Below are 22,306 nucleotides of genomic sequence, written 5' to 3' on the forward strand. Positions count from 1 at the left end.
TCTCAATACAGTTGTCCTAAAAAATTCAAGGGAAGAAGTTGAAGATGAATAAGAAGGTGAAAGTGGGGTGAGATATGGGGAATCTCTTGTACACACACCAGAATAAAGTTGGCCAATAACAGCCAAATCTGATGAGAAACTAGTGTGTGTTGAGCGTATCGACTTATCCGAGGGCATTTATCTCCCCACCCACCCCAGCCACTCTGTGTGTGACATCCTTGTGCACCGCTGTGCCTAGCGCTCTAGCTATCCAGAGTATCATGTCTATGGGTACCTTTAGTTGGGGGTGTACCTGTAAGCAGCTATGGGATTTTGTATCTCTCCAAGGGAACACAATCCATATTGTATTATAATTGGTACATTGATCAAGGAGCATTTTTGTTAGATGATTTGGAATATTTATAACTACACTTTTTCTTTGGCACAAGTCGATAGCACACACAGCCTTATGCTTTCATATTACAAGTACTAGCAACTCGCTCAAAATAAAAGAAATTCAGACTGGGGAAGCCAATTGTCTTTCCTGTAATAACACAATCTGTCACATCGATTGCACTGCTGACCCAACTATAAAAAGGTCAGACTGTTTGTTGCTACTTTTATTTGCTACTCCTTAAAGCGCTTCCATTTACAACCTTTCCACTGATGTTTGTAAACAGGGGAAAAAGAGCAAACAAACGATGTCTTCTATTTTGGGCTAGGCTGGAAGCGCACACTTTCTTGTATATTTCAAATCAAGCTACATGGACACGTTGAGTTGTCCACTCAGCCTGACCTTTGGAAAAGCAATTGTGGCCTCAATTCACAGAGCTTTATCAAACACTTTATCAAACGTTTGATAATTTACCTCATGGGTAAAATCTAATTTTGAATTCACTAAGGTGTTATATATTTATTGAACGTTTTATCGGTAAAACATTCGATAAATATATAACCTTAGTGAATTCAAAATTAGATTTTACCCATGAGGTAAATTATCAAACGTTTGATAAAGTGTTTGATAAAGCTCTGTGAATTGAGGCCTGTGTGTATACATTCCTGTTGAGCTAAGTCCACACTCGGCTGAGGAGGTCATTCAGGACATCTCTGGCAAGAATCTACTATCTGTACAGGTGTCCCCACCAGATGTTTAGTGACAGCAATGCTCAAGTGACATCCTTCTACATTGTCCACTTCCACGCCCCGGAACACTGGAAGCTACACTTGTCTGCTCGTCCTTTCTCCATAGAAACAGACATCTACCTTGGAATGTAGCTCTGGGATGCATTTTTGCACTACAGTGTCGCGCAAATGATAGATCTCGATCCTGGGTGTTGAGTGTTGTTCGGCGGTTGCTGGGGATTTAGGAAACCTTTGGATCCTTTCCCCGTTGTCCTCACCAGAGGGGGTCCAGAGCTGGGACCCCCGGAGATTCGCTTGTCAACATTGCACGCATGTGTACTAGCGGCTCTCCAATCGGGCTCAGGGGAAATAGCCAAGCCCAACTGGGTCCCCTCACGTCTGAGCATTAGATTAACCCCAATCGGCATTGCTACTTATGCTGGAGCCCGAGCAGAGAGCCACTAATGCACATGCGCACCGCCAGTGTAAATATTATTGCTGCAGTTGGCTTGGGGCTGCCAGCGCTGGAGCAAATAGTATATTTGGGACTCCCCCTAGTGAGAGATTTATTGAAGTATTTAAATAGTCCTGACATACTGTATTACGCAGCGCTGTACAGAGTATATCTATTGTCTTGTCACCAACTGTCCCTCAGAGGGGCTCACAATCTAGTCCCTGCCATAGTCCTATGTTTATGAATGTATCGTGTGGTGCTTGTTTCATAATCTAGGGCCAATTTAGGGGGAAGCCAATTAACGTTGTTTTTTGGGATGTGGGAGTGTCCGGAGGAAACCGAAACAGGGAGAACATACAAACTCCTTGCAGATGTTGACCTTGCTGGGATTTACAGTATGTAAGGTATATGTAATTGTGTATAGAAAAATCAATAGTAAATTGTCTTTTTCGATTTCAAAAATCTATTGAATTTCCTAAATTCAAACTTTTGATCTTTTCATGTGGGGTTGAAAGAACTATGATCCCTAATTGGTTAAACCTTCAAACACCTTGCTAGGGAGTCATTGAGTCCAAGGCCACAGAGCTGCAAGGCAAGAGTGCTATAACCACTGGTACTGCTTATTGGCTTGTACTGCTCATACAAAAACTGCTTCATGATTTGATTATAAAACGTTCTTTATTGTTTTTCTTTTATCCGCTCCTGCGGTGTTTTTCCTTGTTGTTTTTCAGAGTGAATAAAACATTAAAGCAGTACTCAAAGTCCATCAAAATATACTTTCCATAATATGAATGCAAATGATGCCTAACCTTATCAGGGAAGCTATCTTTCATGTCAAGCAGCCCCTAATTTCATGCAGATGAATGCGGACATGCTTGCTTTATAAGCTCCGTACAGAATGTTCCTGGTTAGATTTTATGTGATCCTTTAGAGAATTTCTGCTGTATTCTCTCCTTGTGTAATCTGTGAGATTCTTTTATGAGGTGCCTTATTGGCGGTGTCGTGCTCGGACCAGAAAATCTTGTTTATTAATGAACTACTTTACTAAACACATTTCAATTTGAAATCCTGGCAATCGTTTGTTATTTAAAGACAGGAAATGACTTGTCCTGTGCTTCTTGCTTTATTTAAAATAAAATGAACAAGTCTTTAGAGAATGTTTCTCTTTTTTGTGATTTATACTCTCCCTACTTAGTGTTATGTTAAGCTAGCCTTAGAACACTGCTCCATATTTCACCTCACATGACATCGGAGCGGCTATTCCTGGTCCAGTTTTTAGCAAACAATCGTTTGAGCGATCAGATAATTCTGATCGGATTGATCGTACAAAAATGTCGTCTGATTTGGATTTTTGTTGAACTAAAATTTGGATTTTCTTGTTGGTTGTGATAGGAAGCAAAGTTTGATTTGTTGATGGTGTAGTGAACGATTTTTCTTTACAATTTTTTCTTTTAAATAGTTTAACGGGCATTGTTTGAAATTAACAATATAAAGAGAATAGTTTTGATTGTAAAATGAAGTTGTGTGTGTGTGTGTGTTTTTTTTGTTTTGTTTAGTTTTTTTCTCTTTTGGCAATATTCATTGTAAAATGCCTTCCGCCTTCCTAGTGGAGAGGACACATGAAGAATGTGCCAGCAGACAGGTGATTGTGAGCTCTGCTTACAACATTCTGCATAGCCTGGGGGTACACATCACATGAGGTAAGGGATAGAGACTGGCTGGGGGTTCTTCTGGTAGCCTGGTAATCCAATGCTGCTACCACCACACCCGCTTTCAAGCAACATTTTTCCAGCCTGCCAGATGGATAGTTCTTTTGATATAAATCAAAATTGCGATCAGGCGGCCACACCGATTTCTGGCAGATTTGATCATTATGATATGTGCCAGAGATAGATGGAGATGGTGCAAATCGAGTGATGTATGGGCACCTTAAGACTTATTCTGCCTGTTATTTCCTCCTAACAGAGATGAGATTTTACAGTGGCTCACACTTACTTCCCGTGAACTACAAAGACATGCCTCCTAGAGTTCTTCAGTATTGCATGGATTCTGGGAAATGTAATCTGGCATCTGTTGTTCTTCCTGTTTTGTCACATGATCACAACTTACTGACTTGCCTAGCAGCTGAATTCACAGATGAGGGAAAGCAAGTTGGACTGCAGTTCCAGGCATCCATTTTGATGAGAAAGTCAAGGTTAATTTTGCAAATATCCCACTATGAAAGTGAAGAAAAATTACCATTGATTTCCCCCCATAGCAACAGCACAGGTTCCTCTGTATTTAGAAGTAAAAGAACTCCTGGAAGTGGGTTGCTATGGACATAACATTTGTGGCTTTATGAAAGTCTGTTTCATCTATAAACACAGTAGAGCAAGATAAATCTCATCAATGCATGTTAGTAATAAGTGCTGTATACAGCGTTTACATATTGCATTTTTACCTGGATAAATATTAACATGCTAAATGAAACTTTCAATCAACCGTTTAAATGTTTGTATATCTCTACGTTGGAACACTATATTGAGTTGTTTAAAGGAACACTGTGGCCGAAAACTGTAAATTATGAATATATGTGCACACATACATATAAAATATACATTTTCCCAGAGTAAAATGCATTATAAATAACATTTTCCAGTAACCCTCCAGGACCAGTACACTGCGAGACCTGGCCTCTCTCAGGAAACGGAAAACATAAATAACCTTTCTATAAATTTAAACAAACGACAGGTGTTTAGCAGTATGGATGTTTCCTTTTTCCATGAACAGGTCTGTTCTGGAAAGTCTGGGTGGCTAAGGCCTTTTTTTTGGCATGTTGCTAGATCAGAATGAGCACTAGGAGGGTTTTCTGGTCTTCCAGTGGCTTGCTTCCCTTGAACACATGTAGTTTTGAGGTAGTGCAGTAGAGAAGGCTGCAAAAATGGTCCAGGCCAGTGACTTATAGAGCAGAAGCTGACGGCAGGACAAGTGCATGCCAGGAAGAGGAGCAGAGGCCGTAAGCTACAGGACTTTCTGATTCCAAGATAATGGCACAGAGGTTTCCGGTGCCACCTGACGTCACTTCCTGACGCAGAAATGAGGAGCTGTGCTGTCCATACACTCACTTGCACTGAATTGTGAGTGATGGATGCCAAGCAGGAACAATGCCATTGTCACAGGTAGAACAAAATCTGACAGGTTTTGGACTCGTCCCTCTCGTCAAGGGGAACGCTCAGTATTCCTTTCTTTACAAAACCCTTCCCTGGAAAGGATCTGTACAATGCCTTCCTACTTGCTTCCACACTATTTTGGTAGTGGGAATGAGAAACTGCTGTTCAGTAAGTGCTTTTGAAAATAATGGATACTCTGAGAATCCTTCATGAAGAAATGCTCCAAAACCAGTTTATTTCCTAATGTTGGTGACGGCAACATGGTAAAGTAATTTGAAGTGCATTTTAGTCTAGTACAAACCTACATCTTGTATGTATGCATACAATGGATTTTATATGTTACAATTTTTTTGTGATGGTTGTCCTTTAAATATAGAGGAGTGCTTGCTATGGAAAGATGAGTAACTTTTTTTTTTTTCATCTTTATGAAAAACCATGGAAGTGGGCAGCTGTATGTCTGAATCTGTGTGTGGTTATCTGAAATACCATGTTGAATGACTACCTGGCATATAATGGCTGGCTATTTCTCCCTTTTTTGGGTATATTTGTTCTAGCAACACAATATAGTTGTTGCTGTAATTGCAATGCTGCTAAAGTAAAATGTCAGTAAGTTGGTAACTTTGCACCAGAGAAGGTAACCATCACTTACTAAGCTTGAGCATCAGTTATGGATGGATCGTCGTACTTGAGTACTAGGCCGTACAAGCTAAACAAAACACCCTTTTTGCTGATTAAAAATGTTGATTATGTATAGCCTACATAATATGCAAGGATCATTGGTGTCATTAGGTTTTTTTTTTTTTCCATAGTCTGTACCACGTAATGCTCTGTTCAGTTTTCAGTTCATTATTTTGAATACCCTTATTTATTATGTACCGGTATTTATTTTTCATAACACTGATCTATTGCAAAGCACCTAAGAGAATAGGTAGCACAATTTTTGTATCACTCACTCAATGTCCGTCAAGAAATTTGGCAATCAAATTTTCCTAGGGAGGTCAAGTTACTTTTGGGTTGGCCAAAACCAAAACAAAGAGAGATAACCCATTCAAACATGTAAAGAACATAAACATTTAACACAATTCATTACAAGGATCAGTAGTGGCCTGGTATACAATCCTCGATCTAAAAAAAGGTTGTATGGTAGCCCAAAGGTAGCAACCCATGATACAGTAAAACGACAAAAGCTATTTTTTGTATAAAAATGTAATGTTTTTTTTCCAGTTGAGAAATGTGATCGGGTTTCCCTTTTTTTTTTTTATTTCTTTTGTTTTCTTGATATTTTTTTGATTGGCCATGGTGGGAACTTCTGATCATTTTTTTCAGAAATTGAAAGGTGTATTCTAGATTGAAAAACATTGCTTGGGTCTATGAATCATATGAAATTTGCAAGATTCTCCTTGATATTGTATATATTGATATTGTTTTAATAATTGGGGAAAAGCTTGTGTATATGTCATCTTTTTCAAAAGTTACAATTAATCAGAAAAATCGATCTCTATTCTGGAAATGGGAAAAAAAAAGTAAAAATATTGTAGTTTGTGTGTGTCCACCTTACTGTGTATTTGCATCGTGAGAGGACATTGAAGCACCAATAGGACCTACCGTGATATAAATTTGAGTAGGACATACGAACTCCAAGCCACTGCAAACAAAGAACACTTTCTATCATGCTTCCCAAGTATAAAGAAAGTCCTGCACTTAAATGGGTAGTCATGTAATTGATTTTTATCTTTTGTGCTATTTAAAGGCGCAACAGAAGCATTGAACCAATCTAGTTTCCGTTTTTAACATTAACATTTCTGTCATGTGATTAAATTGATAGTTTATTGATCTGTTATATTAGGATCAATAGATCACTGGCAGATTCAAACCATTGACCTATCGAGTAATTGGGCAGTGGAGTACATTTTTCATTGTGTGGGTGAGAGATCAATAAGTCACGTGGCTTCGTTTTGCATCTTGCAGCACAATATTACCAGACCCTCAATTCCATCAAGAAATTATTGTGACTCCATTCCCCTTTTCCACATAAAACGATCTACATTTACTGAGAGCCCGGCACTTGCCAACCCTTGTTTGGCAATTGTTTTGGGTCTTGAGTGTTGTTCTTTTGTGGGTGTCTTGAGTTCCTTGGTGAAGGGTCCATCTGTCCTGCTGCTCTCTGTGGCACATTTAACTTTTTTACATGTATATCATAGCTGCCTGGACACTATTTAAATTGACTTTTCATATGAACTGTAAAAAGGGCTCATTTTTTGAGAAGGGCTTTTAATTTCAAGCATCCTCAAAAAAACCCTGAAAAAAAATTATGCTGGTGCTGCTTTTCAGGGGTAGGTCTTTTTGTAGAAACTAGGTACTTGGGTCTGCAGCTTAATCAAACATTTCTATTGAGAAGTAGCAAATCTTGATGTGTGAGATGGTTAATTGAAAGCTACTTCCGATCAACTTCTAATAAGGGAGTAATTAATCACTGGCTGGATCATGTTTTAAATAGCGTAAGTCTGTTTAATAGGGCAGATGTCACAACAAAATGTTTAATGAAGAGACATCCAGCAAATGATTTCAGGACTCCATGGTGTCTACAGGTGCCCATTAATGATCCAACTTTCCGAACGATCGACCACTCAGGTCCACCAATGGAGGGGAAAATGATGAACAATCCGATCAGACAAAAATAATTGTATGGAAATTCAGATTAACTGGACAATTTGTCTTTGAGTAACACCATTAACTGTACCCGATCTTATCAATTACAGTCAAATGTTCGGGATAGCTGGCCATACACTGGCCCGATTTGCCGCCGTTTCGACAGTAGATTAAATCACTGGGATCGAATCTGCTGCCAATCGTTCGCGCTAAACGCACCCGCCGATCCAGTTTCCTCCCGAAATCGGATCGGTCCGTCGATCGCGCCGTGCGGGAAATTACCGTCGTTCGACCGCGGGTAGGGAGCTCGTCGCTAGCGGCGGCCGATCCGATGCAGGTATACATTACCTCACGCTGGCTCCCGGGCATCTTCTCCGCGCTGCACCGCTCTTTTTCTGCTCCATCCCGGCGTACATTAACTTCCTGTGTCACTCCAGTGACCAGGAAGTTCAACTAGAGGGCGCTCTATTTGAACTTCCTGGTCACGGCGTGACACGTTGTACGCTTGGATGCGGTGCAGGATGCTGAGGATGCGTGCAGCGCAGAGAAGAGGCCCCGGAACCAGCTTCAGGTAATGTATACGGGGGGAGGAGACAGGCGGCAGGAGCAGCTCAACAGATTGTGATCGGTTTCAGCCTGAAACCGATTCACAATCTGTTTGCAGTAAAGGCAGCCATACGATCCCTCTCTGATCAGATTCGATCAGATAGGGATCTGTAAGTTGGTCGATCTAATGGCAAATCGACCAGTGTATGGCTACCTTTAATAGGCACTTTAAGGATTACTTGTGTTTCCTGGATCCCATTAAGCCCAGCACAGGCCATGCTTTGCAAACAGTGTTCTGAGGATCACATACTTCACAAAGACTGAGCCACATATTGCTACTCTAGTACTCCTTTACCAGGGACCAAAATAAGAGATAATCCCGGAGCAGTTTAGCATGAAATTTGAAGGAAGCAGAAATGATAAATGTGACGTTACTGATGAGATGTTTTAGCGGCTTTTAATAACCCAGTAAAGTTTACAAAAACAGTTTATCAGTTCAGGATTGTTAAGATATTCTGTATATGTTCTTTCCTATAAAAAGACACTTCTCTTAACTTTCGACACCAGTACTTTCATTTCCTAATTATGTTTCCAAGATGGTAGTTGGCAGTGTAGTAATTCTACTAGATTGTAGATATTTGATCTTGATAGATATTAATCTTGTTAGTAACCTAAAGGCGTGTTCAGACATCCAGTCTTAAATGAACACTTTACCACTTCCATGTAGTATGAGAGCTTACCCACATAATCTGTTCATAGCATTCCAAATTTGTTGGTCCTCATACTACATCGAAGTGGTAAAATTGGCCAGTCATTGGCCAATCACATTTGGATGTGTGTGCACATCCTAAAGCCTGGTACTCAACTTCATGTTTATTTGGCCAATTTTACTACCTTCATGTACGCGTAGTATGAGGGTGAACAGATCTTGAATACTAGTAATAGATTGTGTAGGTTAACTCTCATACTACATGGAGGTGGAAATATTGGTCAGTGATTTGCTAATCAAAATTGCATGGTGTCCCAGGCTTTACTCTAGCCCATTGATCTGCAAACTTGGCTCTCCTGCTGTTAAGGAACTACAAGTCCCACAATGCATTTGCTTTTATGAATCATGACTGTGGCTGTCAGACTCCTGCAATGCTTTGTGGGACTTGTAATTCCTGAACAGCTGGAGAGCCAAGTTTGCAGATCACTGGTCTAGCCCAGTCATTTAATATAAAGGTAGCCACATGCACGGTACAATTTTTGAAATATATTTTAATTCAAGAATAACGATCAATTTTTCTGATGGGTCAGATTTTTCAAATGTTACAATGTACCATACACCTGTGTTCAATTGTTCCCCAAATATGAAGAGATTTAAAATCCTTAAAAATATTGTTTTGGTCTATAAATTAAAGAGACTCCGTAACAAAAATTGCATCCCGTTTTTTATCATCCTACAAGTTCCAAAAGCCATTCTAATGTGTTCTGGCTTACTGCAGCACTTTGTACTATCACAGTCTCTGTAATAAATCAACTTATCTCTCTCTTGTCAGACTTGTCAGCCTGTGTCTGGAAGGCTGCCAAGTTCTTCAGTGTTGTGGTTCTGCTATGAACTCCCCCTTCCAGGCCTCTCTATGCACACTGCCTGTGTGTTATTTAGATTAGAGCAGCTTCTCCTCTCTTATCTTTTACAAGCTGGATAAATCGTCCTCTGAGCTGGCTGGGCTTTCACATAGTGAGGAATTACAGACAAGGGCAAAGCTGTTTGCAGGAAGAAAAGAGCAGCCTGAAACTTCAGTGCATGAGAGATGCAGGGGGAAAGAAACACACAAATGATCTCTTGAGATTCAAAAGGAAGGCTGTATACAGCCTGCTTGTGTATGGATGTATTTTCTATGTGTGGACATACTGTACATCAACCTACTTCCTGTTTTGGTGGCCATTTTGTTTGTTTATAAACAAACTTTTTAAAACAGTTTTTAACCACTTTTAATGCGGCGGGGAGCGGCGAAATTGTGACAGAGGGTAATAGGAGATGTCCCCTAACACACTGGTATGTTTACTTTTGTGTGATTTTAACAATACAGATTCTCTTTAAGAAAATTACTATCTAGCCTACACCATTCAATCTTCTGAAAAATTTTACAGAAATCTCCATCACTTGCGATCAAATTTAATAAAAAAAAACTGGAAATTCATTAAAATTTCTCAATCTAATCAGGAAAAAAATTCACTTTTCTGTACAACCAATCATTTTTATTGAATTGCCATAGAATGAGATCTTTTTATTGTATTGTGTGGCCACCTTAAAGAGAATCTGTATTGTTAAAATCGCACAAAAGTAAACATACCAGTGCGTTAGGGGACATCTCCTATTCCCCTCTGTCACAATTTCGCCGCTCCCCGACGCATTAAAAGTGGTTAAAAACAGCTTTAAAAAGTTTGTTTATAAACAAACAAAATGGCCACCAAAACAGGAAGTAGGTTGATGTACAGTATGTCCACACATAGAAAATACATCTATACACAAGCAGGCTGTATACAGCCTTCCTTTTGAATCTCAAGAGATCATTTGTGTGTTTCTTTCCCCTCTGAGGGGGGAGTGCATAGCAGAACCACAACACTGAAGAACTTGGCAGCCTTCCAGACACAGGCTGACAAGTCTGACAAGGGAAAGATACATTGATTTATTACAGAGACTGTGATAGTACAAAGTGCTGCAGTAAGCCAGAACACATTAGAATAGCTTTTGGAACTTGTAGGATGATAAAAAACAGGATGCAATTTTTGTTACGGAGTCTCTTTAAAGCGGTATAAAACCCTGACATAATATTCAATAAAAACATGTTTTCCTACTTTTTTATATGCCATACGGGTATCCTATTTGCTTTTGTGCATAAGTATTACTTCCCAAAGTACACTTTTATTGCTCTGAGAGCTGACTTTGCATTTTATTCATAACAGGTTTATTCATATTTTAATTTAAGCAGAAATACTTTGAGTGTCTGTCTCTGTTCAGGAGAGTCTGCACAGTCAGAATGTGTCACATTCCTCACTCGATACAATTAAGTAAACACAAGATAACATCTCCAGTTTGGTCCAGCTTTCCCAGCAGCGAACTTGTAAAGTCCTGTGTTTAACCCTTTGAATGCTGTTCTAGTAAAAAAAAAAAAATGGTGGTAGTATATAATATGCTGCAAATAATCTTTTAGAGCAAAGAAAAAATGCTGGGTTTCATTCCGCATTAAAGAGACACTGAAGCGAGAATAATTCTCGCTTCTGAGCTCATAGTTAGCAGGGGCACGTGCTAAAACGCCGCTATCCCGCAGCTAAACGGGGGTCCCTTCACCCCCCCCCCCGCAAAATCAACGACCAAATTGGTCGTAGATTTTGCTGCTCCTAGAGGCAGGGCTAACGGCTGCAGCCCTGCCTCCAGTCGCGTCTATCAGCGGTGTATTGCCGCCTCTCCCTTGCTCCTCTCAGTGAAGGAAAACTGAGAGGGGCGTGGGAGAGGCGGAGATACGCGCTGACAGACGCGCGTGGGGCAGGGCTGCGGCGGTTAGCCCTGCCTCGATCCGGAAGAGATCCCCCGCTGCTCGGAGGGGATTTCAGGGGGGCAGGGACCCTCGTTTAGCCGTGGGATAGCGGCAGTTTAGCAGGGGCACACATGCCCCTGCTAACTATGAGCTCTGAAGCGAAATTTATTCTCGCTTCAGAGTCTCTTTAAGTCGGTTGAAAATGAAACTGGATTTTATGAGCATTGCCTGGATCCAGTTTTATGGCAGCAACTCATTTTTCAAGCATAGTAATGCAGTGCCCTATAATACATTGTATAACTAGACTTGGAAAAGATAGTGTTTGGGTTACAAAAATGTTTACATTTATTTCACTGAGCTGTGGCTGTTCTGTGCTGAAATGTTGCCATTGTTCTATTTTAACCACTTCCCAACTGAGGGGTTTTACCCCCTGACCACCAGAGCAATTTTCACCTTTCAGCGCTCCTTCCATTCATTCGTCTATAATTTTATCATTACTTATCGCAATGAAATGAACTATATCTTGTTTTTTTCGCCACCAATTAGGCTTTCTTTAGGTGGGACATTATGCCAAGAATAATTTTATTCTAAATGTGTTTTAATGGGAAAATAGGAAAAAATGTGGGAAAAAAATTATTATTTTTCCGTTTTCGGCCTTTATAGTTTTTAAATAATGCATGCTACTGTAATTAAAACCCATTAAATGTATATGCCTATTTATCCCGGTTATAAAACCGTTTAAATTATGTCCCTATCACAATGTTTACCGCCAATATTTTAGTTGGAAATAAAGGTGCATTTTTTTCAGTTTTGCGTCCATCCCTAATTACAAGCCCATTGTTTATAAAGTAACAGTGTTATACTCTCTTGACATAAATATTTAAAAAGTTCAGTCCCTAAGGTAACTATTTATGTATTTTTTTTAAATTGTAAATTTTTTATTTTTTTTTTAATTACAAAAAAAAAAAATTGGGGAGTGTGGGAGGTAAGGAGTTAATTTTTTGTGTAAAACAAGTTTATTTGTGTGTAAAAAATGGTTAGGGTGTAGTTTACTATTTGGCCACAAGATGGCAACATTACCAATTTGTTTCATACGACCTGCAAGCGTCCTTCTGGACTCTTGCAGGAAGTAGAAAGAGGCTGGGACTTTGTTATTTTTTCACAATGATCGGGCTGCTCAGCCGAGCGGCAGCAGATCATTGCGGGGCTGAGATCAACGAACGGGAATGGATTTTCCCGTTCATTGATCTCCGGGCGAGCGGGCGGCGGCGTGTTTACTAGCGGCGGGCGGCGTGTTTACGAGTGGGAGCGCGGACAGCGGCGGGAGTGCGCAGAGTACGGATTTCTCCGTCCCTGGGGGTGAAAGGATGGAAAAAGGGGCGGAGAAATCCGTACGCGCGGGGGTAAAGTGGTTAAACTTGCTGACTAGCTGCTTTGTATCTGATTTAATTTCTGTTTATTTAACCTATCCTCTACATTGGGCATCTAGACAATAGTTGGCTCGGTGCCAGAATTCCAATATTAGAAGTCTGATTCTGGAAATGAGAGCCGTGTCATAATATTCTCTGCCTGACAACTAATCTACAGTTGTCTGCAGGCATAGAAGGGAACTCTAATAATATGTAGAGATGGCCCGAACGGTTCCTGGCGAACTTCCGGTGGTTCACGTTCGCGGAGAATTGCAAACTTTTCTGTAAGTTTGGTTCGCCCCCATAATGCACCATTAGGGTCAACTTTGACCCTTTACATCAGTCAGCGGGCACATTGTAACCAATCGGGCTACACTACCTCCTGGAGCCACTCCCCCCCCCCCCCTATAAAAGGCAGGCACCGCCGGCCATTTGACTCACACGTGTGCCTGCAGTAAATAGAGAAAGGACAGCTGCCGCTGCTGCAGACTCTCATAGGGAAAGCTTAGTTAGGCTCTTGTAGGCTTGTTAGCTTGCTCCTTGTGATTATTATTGCTAAAATAGCACCCCATAACAGCTCTTTTGAGAGCTAATCTTGTTCTTGTGATCTATTTTTTTTCTGTGTGTCCCACTGACACTTGTGTTGCATAGACAGCCTTGATATTTCATACTGTGTGTGTGCCACTGCCAGGCCCAGCACATTCAGTGACTACCTATGTGTGTGACAGGTGCACATTGTAATACCCATCACTGCATATACTTACCTACCGTTGTTCAGTGCACCCACCCACCTACCTACGTGAGTTGAGCGCACGCAGTGTCACTGTGCCTGTCCGCTACCTGCCTGTGTGTGACAGGTGCACATTGTAATACCCATCACTGCATATACCTACCTGTTGTGTTCAGTGCACTCACCTCGTCACTGCATATACCTACCTGTCCTACGTGAGTGCACGCAGTGTGATATACCACTCTGTGCATAGCTGTTAACTGCACCTGTGTGACCGTACATTGTATTAGTCAAGTCAGTGCATACCTTTCACTTCATCCCCCCCGATATGGACACAACGGACAAAACAGGCAGAGGTAGAGGCAGACCCAGAGGAAGGCCACCCGCAGGTCTGTGCGAGGTCGTGTTGATGTGATTTCGTCGGCCCAGGCCCAAAGTACAGTGCTCAGAAGAAGGCATTCCCCATTAACTCCCAAGATTGTCAGGACATGGTTGACTATTTAACACAGAACACCATCGTCCGCAGCCACCAGCGCTACTACAAGCACCACATCCATTGCATTTGACACTTCGCAGGAGTTAATTGGTGGGGAATTAACGGATTCACAGCCATTAGTGTTACACCCAGATCAAGGCGCTAAGCAAGTTACACCACCTCATATGTCTGAGTTAGGCGGCGACACTATGGACGTAATGTGTGAGTAGGAGGATGAAGTACCTGCTTTTGGTGCAGTTTTGGATGTGTTTGAGGCAAGCGAAGCTGGGCAGAATGATTATGATGGTACGGATCCCACATGGGTTCCTAATAGACAAGATGACCAAGGAGACAGTTCAGAGGGGGAGTCAGAGAGGAGTAGGAGATGAGCTCCTGAAAGAGGCAAGGGGAGCTCGTCAGAAACTGCTGGTGGCAGTGTCCGGCGCAATGTATCGCCACCTATGTACAGCCAGCCAACATGCCCTTCAATGTCAGCTGCTGATGCTACCATAGTGCCATCACCCCAGGGGGGCTCAGCGGTTTGGAAATGTTTAATGTGTCTGCCTCAGATCGGAGCAATGCCATCTGTTCTCTCTGCCTCCAAAAATTGAGCCGTGGAAAGGCCAACACTCATGTCCCGATCTCATGGTGATGTCGGACATGCGAACATTCTTTATTCCAATGCCTCGCTTTAGCGCTTCCTGATCCACCCTCCACCAATGCCTGGACTGGCAGGTAGACGACTACCTGGCCTTAAGTGTGGATGTAGACACTGCGAGCAGCGATGAACCCTTGGACTACTGGGTGTGCAGGCTTGACCTGTGGCCAGAGCTGTCCCAATTTGCCATCCAACTTCTGTCTTGCCCTGCCTCAAGCGCCCTGTCAAAGTGCCTTCAGCGCGTGTATCCCACTCCGCCATGCCCCCCTCCAGGTGTTAGACCCCTTGAAACATATTTTCCATCACTTTTGTGGCCAGCATTAATTTTTCTAGTTTTCCCAAGTTCGCCTCCCCATTGAAGTCTTGCGGTTCGCGAAAGTTCATGCAAACCGAACTTTCGCGGGAGGTTCGCGAACCGAAAATCAGAGGTTCCGGGCCTTCTCTAATATGTAGGCACAGTTCAGATGCTCCTACCATTGTGTGGCAGCATTAGGAATGGGGTTAGGCAAAGATGCCATATTTCTAACTTGGGTATTTCTCATCTGAGGTACCCTACACACACTTCAATAAATGTGTGCAGTCAGGACTTTATTTTTTTTTTGCCCTGAACAGTGGTTAATTAGGGCTGAGGCACTCTGTGAGTGCTTTTCTGACCATCAGCGCTGTCTGAGAGTTTTCTTAAAAAAATGCTCCCATTGATTTACATTAAAACCGCGTTAAGATTGACACGATCATGATTTTTTGTAAAATCATGATCACTGCATTTTTACAGCGATTTTATTGCAAGTCAATGGGAGAATTTTTGGTTTTTTAAACGCTCAGACACTCTGATTGGTCAGAAAAGCGCTCAGTGTGTCTCAGCCCTTACTTTTTAACCTCTTCTGTCTCCAGGTACAGATAGTGGATTATATACAGCATTCTGTATAGCTAGGCTGAAATCCAATAGTTTAATATTACTTGTAATTGTTTTAGTTAGATCCTGCAGTTGTCTGAAGTGCTGCTGACTGGCATGCTGCACGACACCAAACAATAGCCTTTTCCAACCCATGGAAAGGTCATGGAAACCTGTCCCGTACATTAGTGATGATTGTAATGTGCTAATTTTGCATAAAATGTTGTACTTGCGATTACACATAATTACGATTTCAAAATCAAATTGATCTTGCGTAATCCATTTGTGAATTTTGCATGCTTTTACATGACAGTGTTAACCACTTTACCCCCAGCGGTACGAATTTCTCCGCCCCCTTTTTCCCCCCTAAAAAAACAGGGACGGAGAAATCCGTACCTTCCGCGCTACCGCCGCTGTCCGCGCTCCCGCCGCTCGTGCGCGCGCACCTGCCGCTCGTGCACGCCGCCGCCCGCTCGCCCGGAGATCAATGAACGGGAAAATCCATTCCCGTTCGTTGATCTAGCCCCCGCAATGATCTGCTGCTTCTTTCAGAAACAGCGAGATCATTGAGAGTCTCCCAGCCTCCTACTGCTTCCTGTAAGCGTCCTTCCGGACGCTTACAGGTCGCATGTAAACAAACACTCTGTGGCCATCTTGTGGCCAAATAGTAAACTACACCCTAAAAGCATTTTACATATTCAAACATTACATTTACACAATAAATTAACTCATTACCTCCCACACTCCCCAATTTTTATTTTTATTTTGTAATAAAAAAAAAAAACATACAATTAAAAAAAAACATAAATAGTTAGCTTAGGGACTGAACTTTTTAAATATTTATGTCAAGAGGGTATAACGCTGTTACTTTATAAACTGCGGGCTTGTAATTAGGGATGGATGCAAAACTGAAAAATATGCACCTTTATTTCCAAATAAAATATTGTCGCCAAACATTGTGATAGGGACATAATTTAAATGGTTTTATAACCGGGACAAATGGGTTAATACATTTCATGGGTTTTAATTACAGTAGCATGCTTTATTTAAAAACTATAATGGCCGAAAACTGAAAAATAATAAATTTTTTTCCCACATTTTTTCCTATTTCCCCATTAAAACACATTTAGAATAAAATAATTCTTGGCATAATGTCCTACCTAAAGAAAGCCTAATTGGTGGCGAAAAAAACAAGATATAGTTCATTTCATTGGGATAAGTAATAATAAAGTTATAGACGAATGAATGGAAGGAGCGCTGAAAGGTGAAAATTGCTCTGGTGGTCAGGGGGTAAAACCCCTCAGTGGTGAAGTGGTTAAACTAATTTTCACATTACCTTTACTTGTGAAAAACTTTCACGCAAAATAGTGGTAACAAGTAAAAAGAAAACAAAATTCCAAAAAGACCTTTTGCAATCGCCTACGTGAAAATCGTAGCGATTTTTTTTTTCCACGATTTTTACTGCGATGTAAATGACAGTGATTGGGAGGGATTTTTAAAAACGCTAATTAATTGCAAAGCGCTTTTAGTGTGAATGGGACCTTAGGGCTGGTTTCCATTAGCTGGCTTGCAGGACGCACACCAGCACGTGAAGTGATGCGAACACTCATCCGGATCGCTTAGCTGTGCCATGCTGTCCAAAATTACAAAGTATGAAGATCTGGGGTATGAGGTTTGCCATATTGTAGTTCCCCAGCATTTCCATTGCTGTGGAGATGACGGCATAACAGTGGAAAGAAGAGACACTGATTTTTAAGACCGTGTTCACTCCAATGTTCATGCTGAACATGTGATCAGCATCATACCTAGTGGACACCGCATGCAAGATCGTTTTTCTTTAAACGCTTTGCTAATGTGACTCTGTGAACCTGGCTAGAGCAGGGCCGGATTTATAGCTCAGGAGCCTGTAGGCACATAAGCTCTGGCGCCCTAAACTCCTCCCCTTAACACAGACCACACCCTTCAAATGACGCCCCCTTTTAACAAAGACAAATAGAGAACCGCAACAATGTGCAGATATTATTCTAAAACTAAAAAGGTTTCCTATATACTTAGAACCACTAAATAGGTAGGTCATAACTATACATTATAATTACATTCAACATGAGCAAAGCAAGTCACGGAGGAAAAGGAAAGTAACAATCAGGGTGGATTTGAAAAAACTGACATCCTCGTCACTGCACTCTGTCGGCCTGCACCATGCAAAGGGAGGCGAGGGGAGCCTTTTTGCATTCAGGTAATAATAAGTTGTAGTGCTTAGAGGAAAAATAGCATTTGAGGAACACATATGCTAGGAGAATTACAAGAGAACTCCAGCTCCTGTCAAATGAAGAGAAAAAAAGTAAAAATACGTGGCAGGGACGCACGCGTAGCCGGGCATGCACAGTTGGCCTCAGACCGGAGGACTTTCCAGGGCCAATTACGGGCAAATGGAGAGGAGGAAGAGGACCTTGTGTGAGCGATCAGGCCAGAGGGGGCTGGAGGAAGCTCTTGGTATATTTATGCTATTGCAGGGGTCCCGTCGCTGGTACACTTAAATAACACATATTTAGTGTAACACTGAAAATATAAGATCAATATTTGCCACAAACAATGCTAACTGCCAATGACAATCTGCCCAAGATCCAAAAACACACTAGTACACACGGTACAATTTCTCACCGAATCATTTATATCCAACATGTCCGATCTGATTCCTGATTGTTTTTCAGATCTATTTTATATAGAAGTGATCAGAAAATCGAACAGAAAAATGATCGAAAATCAGTTTGGACCTGTTGGAAATAATCAATTTGACTGTCAATCTGACAGGACATTGCATTGTGTGTATCAGGCATCACACTTCGAGATACAATCAAGAATGGCCACCACAGAAAGCTAAGCTGCTAATTGTTGCCCTCGGTATCTTCCATCCAAATTAATGGGTAAATTGAGATTTAATCTCTCCCTGAGTCTGCCTTTGTCCACACGGTTCTTCAATGGTTAAAACCATCTGTGCACGGAATACGCTCTCTCTCTCACACACACACATACACACACTGTACGCACAAACACTATACACGCACACACTGCACACACTATACACGCACACATGTACGCACACAAGCAAGCGCACTATACATGCAGACACTGCACACACTATATACGCACACACGTATGCACACAAACACTATACACGCACACACTATACACACACACACACACGTTTGCACACAAACACTATACACGCACACACTATACACGCACACACGTATGCACACAAACACTATACACGCACACACTATACACGCACACACGTATGCACACAAACACTATACACACACACACACACTATACATGCACACACGTATGCACACAAACACTATACACACACACACACACACACTATACACTCACACACTTATGCACACAAACACTATACACGCACACACTATACATGCACACACGTATGCACACAAACACTATACACACACACACACTATACACGCACACACGTATGCACACAAACACTATACACACACACACACACTATACACGCACACACGTATGCACACAAACACTATACACGCACACACTATACATGCACACACGTATGCACACAAACACTATACACGCACACACTATACATGCACACACATATGCACACAAACACTATACACACACACACTATACACGCACACACGTATGCACACAAACACTATACACACACACACTATACACGCACACACGTATGCACACAAACACTATACACACACACACACTATACACGCACACACGTATGCACACACACACTATACACGCACACACGTATGCACACAAACACTATACACATACGCACACACACTATACACGCACACACTGTACACACACACTATACACATACACACACTACACACAAATTACACACACACACACACACACACACACACACACACACACACACACACACACCCCTCTTCAGCAGGCTGTATGCCAATCTACCTTCTGCCTGCAGACTGTCATTTTCAGATTCCTCAGGTCCGTCTCTGTGATGTGACATGTTGCAGAGATAACGCTAAGCACACTGCCCACTTGTCTCAGGAATGCTCTACTGACTCACGGAGTCCTCCTCTCAGTCAGGAGCAATTAATCACGGTGTGCTGTGATGATGAGCCGGAAGTTCAGTGTGGAAAAAAATAAACAAAGCTGCCCGATGCCTACTCTGCACAGTGCTCACTACCGAAGTGCAGTGCAGTTTGACGTAACATCCTGCAAGCAGCTTGACTGAGTACAGTAGCCGCGGGGGACACTCACAATGCAGCTGCTGACTGCCGGAGAGACGGCAATGCGCCAGAGCGTGAGAGCAGGCGGGGTGAGAGATAAGGCGCTCTGCCGCTTCAGTATAGGTACAGGGGACATTCAGCAAGCCGCTCCTGCCCCATTAGGCGCCTGTAGGCACGTGCCTACAGTGCCTTATGGTAAATCCGGCCCTGGGCTAGAGACATGCAAGTAATGTGCCCTCCCTCTCCCTAAAACATACACACATGCCTCTGACATAGTAGACCAGGGTTCAAATATGGGATCTTCCTATTCACTAAAGAGTCCTTGGGCAAGACTCCCTAACTGCGTACGGTGCGTGTCCCAGTGGCTGCAGTTTTGAGTTCAACAGGAGAACAGCGATATATAGTTATTATTATTCTTATTAGTATTATATTATGAACAACAGATACCACTGCCAACACAGTGTTTTTCCTGTATGTTTAGTACATTACTGTGCATCTAAAATATAGTCAGAAAAGGTAAAACAAAAACCTAACTCGCACACATTTAGTGAGGGTGCCACGTCCTACTTCACTGTTACAGTAAAGAATAATGGTCAGCCTAGTAATCTATTGTGTTTTACAAAAATCATTTTACTTCAAAGCAATTTTTTGCTGTATTACCTATTTTTTGCAGCTGTTTAAATTGCTACTTTTGTCTTTTCATAGGGCACTCTTCACATATGAGGATGGCACAGATGATCTTATTGTGGCAACATCAGGTGGTAAGTGGCAAGAAGTCATCAGTTCTATCTTTTTTTTTTTTTTTACTGCACACTGCTAGGAGCCCTCAAAAAATGCTTTGTTTTGGAGGGACTTTTGGCTCGAGAGGTAATTTGCTATAGATTAGCCAGATTGCATCAATCATTGGTATTTTTCAGTCGAGGGGGAGGGGGGGACTGTCTAATTGCTTGAAACTTGTTTCAGCTGATCACTTGTGAAGGAGAAGAATGTTTTTAAAAGGTTTACAATTACAAATGGTTTTTTTTCTAAAATGCCCACCTCAAGGACACGTCATGGATTTCTCCTTTAAAGCGACGGTAACTGCGTGACGACCAGGAAACTGGCATTTTCAGAAGCTGTCAGCTCCGGGGCAGCCGGCATTTTCTCCCAACATAGAATCATGCTAATTGGAAACACTGCATTAGAGGAATTCGGCAAAATCCATTACAAACAATATTTTGGCATAAAGTACATCAATATTTATAATGCTGTGGTTACTTTGTGCAACGCATCAATCAAGTAGCCTGTGATTGTGTACTGCACAGGAAGGGTCCATTAAGTTCCTTGTTGTTGTGTGACTCTAGTCCTGTTGCGGTAAAATATAAATATTAGACCTGCATAATGTGTGGTTTTCTTCTTTCCATTTACTGAAACCTGTCGATGTGTTTTTATTTTCTTTTGCCTTTATTTATATTTTTTTTTTAGGTGGCGGTCTGCATGATCTTGCCAGCCACTTTGAAATCCAGAAAGTGATGTATGGTTTCTGCAGTGTGAAGGAACCCCATGCCATGCTGGCGCGATATGTGCTCATAAACTGGGTAGGACATAAATGTGAAACATTGCTTTTGTGTGCTGATGACTTTTGTGCAATAATTTTGCTTTATTCAGCAGTATCCATGTAGCTGTACAGTTCTTAGACAAAATCTACCGTAGTGCTTATTTGCACAGCAATTGCCCTTTTCACTTTGCATGGAGGAACATGAATATATTAAACCTGTTGCAAGCAGAATACGGACGGTGCCATTGCTGCGTTCCTGGCTCAGAAACCATTATCTGTAGATCAGGAGTATAAACTCCATTCTGATGCTGCTGCTGGCTGCGTGCCTGTTATTCAGGGCTGCTTAAAGAAAACCTGTACTGAAAATAAAAGTCAAAATAAGCATACACAAGCCATACTTACCTTCCATGTAGTCTACTCCTCAGTGTCTTTCTCCTGTCCCGCGTCCTGTTTGTCCTCTGTGATCAAGGGAATTTTCCGTCCTCCATTTTGAAAATAGCCATTACCCCATAACAGCTTTCTGGTCAGCACACAGTTAAACTGTAACATCGCCCACTTGAGCCATAGGGAAACATGGACATTACCTGGTACATCCGTTTTCCTCTCAGCTATAACTGACAGCAACTGATATTTTACTGACAGCAACTGATATATTTCAGATCTGACAAAATATTGTCAGAACTGGATAGGATTATTGTCAGAAGAAAATGGTAAGCTTCTGAGAGGAACTGATGGCAAGGTAACTCTGTAATGTTCATTTGAAGTTACCTCATGTGTTTATTTTAAATAATTTTACTCAGTACAGGTTCTCTTTAAGTGACACTTGCATTGCTCATGTACAGTGAAGTAAATACCAATCACTGATGCAAGCGTTTTTGCTATAATGCTCCTTTCCATAACCACTCTGGCTCTTCACTGAC

At 41.7% G+C, this 22,306-nt stretch overlaps 1 protein-coding gene across 4 annotated transcripts in view; it reads left to right on the forward strand.

Moving 5' to 3' along the window:
* The window catches only part of DBN1 (drebrin 1), a 172,180-nt gene that overhangs the window by 81,734 nt on the left and 68,140 nt on the right, over positions 1 to 22,306 (forward strand). For all 4 annotated transcript variants that reach the window (XM_068277091.1, XM_068277090.1, XM_068277093.1 and 1 more), the window contains exons 2-3: positions 20,555 to 20,610; positions 21,314 to 21,426. In XM_068277091.1, the coding sequence (XP_068133192.1) occupies positions 20,555 to 20,610; positions 21,314 to 21,426 (169 nt within the window). The remainder of the gene's footprint in view (positions 1 to 20,554; positions 20,611 to 21,313; positions 21,427 to 22,306) is intronic.

The sequence above is a fragment of the Hyperolius riggenbachi genome, chromosome 3, assembly GCF_040937935.1.
Source record: "Hyperolius riggenbachi isolate aHypRig1 chromosome 3, aHypRig1.pri, whole genome shotgun sequence".
Lineage (NCBI taxonomy): Eukaryota > Metazoa > Chordata > Amphibia > Anura > Hyperoliidae > Hyperolius > Hyperolius riggenbachi.